General features: G+C 58.0%; 1 protein-coding gene across 1 annotated transcript; it reads right to left on the reverse strand.

Moving 5' to 3' along the window:
* Positions 1–236: 236 nt before the first annotated feature.
* On the reverse strand, positions 237–1,692 carry LOC102433757 (galactoside 2-alpha-L-fucosyltransferase 2-like). Its single transcript, XM_006106997.3, has one exon. The coding sequence runs from the start codon at positions 1,690–1,692 to the stop codon at positions 676–678; it is 1,017 nt and encodes a 338-aa protein (XP_006107059.1). The 3' UTR covers positions 237–675.
* Positions 1,693–3,526: the final 1,834 nt, after the last annotated feature.

Here is a 3,526-nt window from a genome sequence, read left to right on the forward strand (position 1 = left end):
AGCCCCCCTAGTGGGTCAGTGGGCATCCCCACGGGGGGAGTGGCATTCGACAGAAAGTTTGGCTGGACAGCGGGGAGCATTATCCCTGCTTCCACAGCAGCTTTAAGGGTGTCTGATATGCGGGGCGTAAGCTGTCAGTTGGACATCCCCCGAGGGCTCCCGAACTGCTAAAAGGGCACAGGCCAGGCTGAGGGATCCCCCCCGCAGTGCACGAATGTGGTGCACCAGGCCTCTAGAGCGTTTTCATAAGGCCCCATTAAACCCGAAGCCTGAATTCTTAGCTGCCAAAAACACCCACACCCCTTTAGTTGAGAGCAGGGATGGCTTCATCGCAAACCCTCCCAGGAGGCAAGGACAAAATATCTGGCCTCTGTGCTCCCAGAGCCGCAGAGGAGAGAAAAACTCGGCTCCCATCTCCTGGGCCGCTAGCACTCACCATGTTTCCAGGCTCTAAATGAACGGAGTTCTCAGGAGCGGCTGCCGAGGTAGCTTCTGTATTTCGTCCATTTTCCAGGTGGCACTCTAAGGCACAGAGAGGTTAAGTCACTTGGTCGAGGTCACCCAGCCGAGAAGCAGAGCAGCCTGGGTTCAAACTTGGGGGTCCAATCCTGAGCCCCTGTGCTGGACCCCATACACCGCCTGTCCCCCGAGGATGAGGGAGGGACACGTGCAGGGCTAGGGGCTGTTTTCTCCGGCCGGCCCAAGGTTGGCGGCGATGCCCACCCACTGGGGCAGGAAGGCCGCCTGTGGCTTGAAGATCGTGCGGAAGCGGGAGTGGGGCAGGGTGAAGTTGGCCAGGTAGACGGCGTCCCCTCCTGCCAGGTAGGCGGCCCAGACCCCGAAGGTGCCCACGGTGAAGACGGTGTGGTTGCACTGCGTGAGCAGCGCGAAGTCCTTGGCGGGGGAGCCCTGGCGACCGTCGCCCGCGAACACCACGTCCCCGAGGGAGCTGTTGATGTTCCGCCGGCACCAGGACATGTCATCGCTGGTGACCACGAAGACGGGGGCGGGGTGGCGGGCCCGGAACCAGTCCAGGGCCTGCTGCAGGTACCCGCGGTCGGCCAGCACGCCCTTCCACACCCGCGGCATGACTCGGACGTAGTCCCCGCGGCGCACGTGGACGCCCACGAAGGTCAGCTGCGGGGCTCGCGGGGCCTGCAGGGCCCGGAGGAACCGCTGCGCCTCCTCCCGCACGTGGTCGTGCAGCGTGAACTCCCGCAGGATCTCGGGGCGCAGGTGGTGGTAGAAGGTCCAGGAGCAGGGGTAGCCCGTGAGGCGCACGTACTCCCAGGGGAGGTGGCGGTACTGCTCCTCCATCCAGTCGTTGAGGGGGTAGTTGCGCCAGGGGATCCTGCTGGCCGTGGCGCCGTGCAGCACCGGCAGGGAGATCCTGAAGATGGGCGCCAGCGCGCTGTGCATCTGGGCGGGGATGGCGGCCGGCCGCCCGTTCAGCTTGGCCAGGGCGTACAGCGTGGCGTACTGGCCCATCTGGTTGCCCAGGCGGCCTTGGGAGTTGATGGTCCACATGCCCCCCTGGGGGAGGTGCCTGGGGCCCAGGACCACGAGGCTGCGGGAGGCCCAGGGGGCAGGCACCAGGGCCAGGCGCCGGTGGCAGTGGAAGATGACGGACACCACAAAGACGACGAAGAAGAAGATGGTGGAGAAGGAAGGGCGAGCGGTCCAGGACCCCATGCTGGCTGCAGGGGGAGAAGGGACCCAGGTCAGGAGGGATGGCGGGGCACTCCGCTGGGTCTCACTCCTCCCCCGCCAGGTCATACATGTATTCACTCACTCTCTCATCCTCGGGCGCTTCAGGCCTGGGTCCGAGTCCCAGTTCGGCCCTCACTGGCGCTGTGTGACTTAGTCAAGTCACTTCACCTCTGAATTCCAGGCTCCTCACCCGTTAAACGGATGATTAGCTGAACCATCTGAAAGTGCCCATTTCTGACCTTACCCATTGCACATGGTCCGAGCTAACAGGCCGCCTTACTAGGTTTGCGTGAGGATTAAAGGAAGTGGCATTGTCACTTGCAGGCCGTGCCTGGCACGTAGGAAACGCTCGCTAAGTGAGTAAGACAAGCACTGCCAGGCTACTTACTGGTGAAGCTGTGTTCTGGGACGTTCACAGGCCAAGGCGGCGGCACAATAGGAGGTCAGGAGCACAGATTCTGAAACCAGACAGCCCAGGTTCAGGGTGGGCTCTGCCTCCCGCTGGCTGGGCAACCCTGAGCACGTTACTTAACTCCCTAGGCCTGTCTTCCCCTCAGCACAATGGGGTCGCCCATAGCACCTCCAGGAACCGCGCTCCAGAGACCCCGCCATGGTGAGGGCTTCCTGTTGCTGCTGGTGGGTGTGGTGGATTCATGCCGGTCAGACCCTTCCCCTTCCCTGCCCTTGAATCCGGGCGGGCCTGCCACTGCCTCGGCCGATTAAACATGGTGAAAGTGAGGTTGTGCCTTTTCTGGGCCAGGACTTAAGGCACCAGCAGTTCCCACTTCCTGCTTCTGTAACATTCTCTCTGCATGGCTTTAATATTAAGGTCTGTGATGAACCCTTTTTATGTTTTGGGGTAATGACTTCATTGAGACAATATTCAAATATCATGCAATTCACTCATCAACAGTGTGCAGCCCTGGCCAGTTGCTCAGTGGTTAGAGCATCAGCCTGCGGCCCGAAGGGTCGTGGGTTCAATTGTCAGTCAAGGGCACGCGCCTCAGTTGTAGGTTCATCCCCGCCCCGGTCGGGGTGCTTTCGAGAGGCAACCCATCGATTTGTCTCTCATGCTGATGTTTCTCTCTCCCTCTCTCTCTCACTCTCTCTCTCTCTCTCTCTCCCTCCCTCCCTCCCTCCCTCCCTCCTTCCTCCCTCCCTCCCTTCCATTCTCTCTAAAACTCAACGGAAAAAATATCCTCAGGTGAGAATTTTTTTAAAAAGTGTGCAATTTAATGGCCTTTTAGTATATTCAGAGTCGTGCGACCATTACAATTTTTAGAAAAATTTTATCACCCTAAAAAGAAACCCTGTGGTCCTTAGTCATCCCCCCAACCTTCCCATCCTCCCTGCCTCCATGCTTTAGCTACTCTATATAATTCATATAAACTAAATAATTCAATATGTGGTTCTTTGTGACTGGCTTCTTTCACTTAGTATCATATTCTCGTTTTTAATTGATTTTTAGAGAGAGGAAGGGAGAGGGAGAGAGAGAAACACTGATGTGAGAGCAAAACATCAATCCTGCTGCCTCCTGCACACCCCGTATTGGGGACCGAGTCCACACCTGGGTATGTGCCTGACTGGGAATTGAACCGGTGACCTTTAGGTGCCCAGGACAACGCCCAACCAACTGAGCTACACTGGCCATCGTGTTCAAAAGGCTCATCCATCCTGTCACATGAGTCGGTACGTCACTGATTTCTTTTTATAGCTAATATTCCAGTGCTCGTTTGTTTATCAGTTCATCAGTCGATAGACATTTGCCCCCTTTTTGTGCTCCTATGCCTGTGCTGCCGTAAACACGAGTGCACCA

The sequence above is a fragment of the Myotis lucifugus genome, unplaced genomic scaffold (genome assembly GCF_000147115.1).
Source record: "Myotis lucifugus unplaced genomic scaffold, Myoluc2.0 scaffold_967, whole genome shotgun sequence".
Taxonomy (NCBI): Eukaryota; Metazoa; Chordata; class Mammalia; order Chiroptera; family Vespertilionidae; genus Myotis; species Myotis lucifugus.

Coding starts and splice junctions, on each gene's coding strand:
- LOC102433757 (XM_006106997.3), bottom strand. CDS start 1,692: ATGGGGTCCTGGACCGCTCGCCCTTCCTTCTCCACCATCTTCTTCTTC.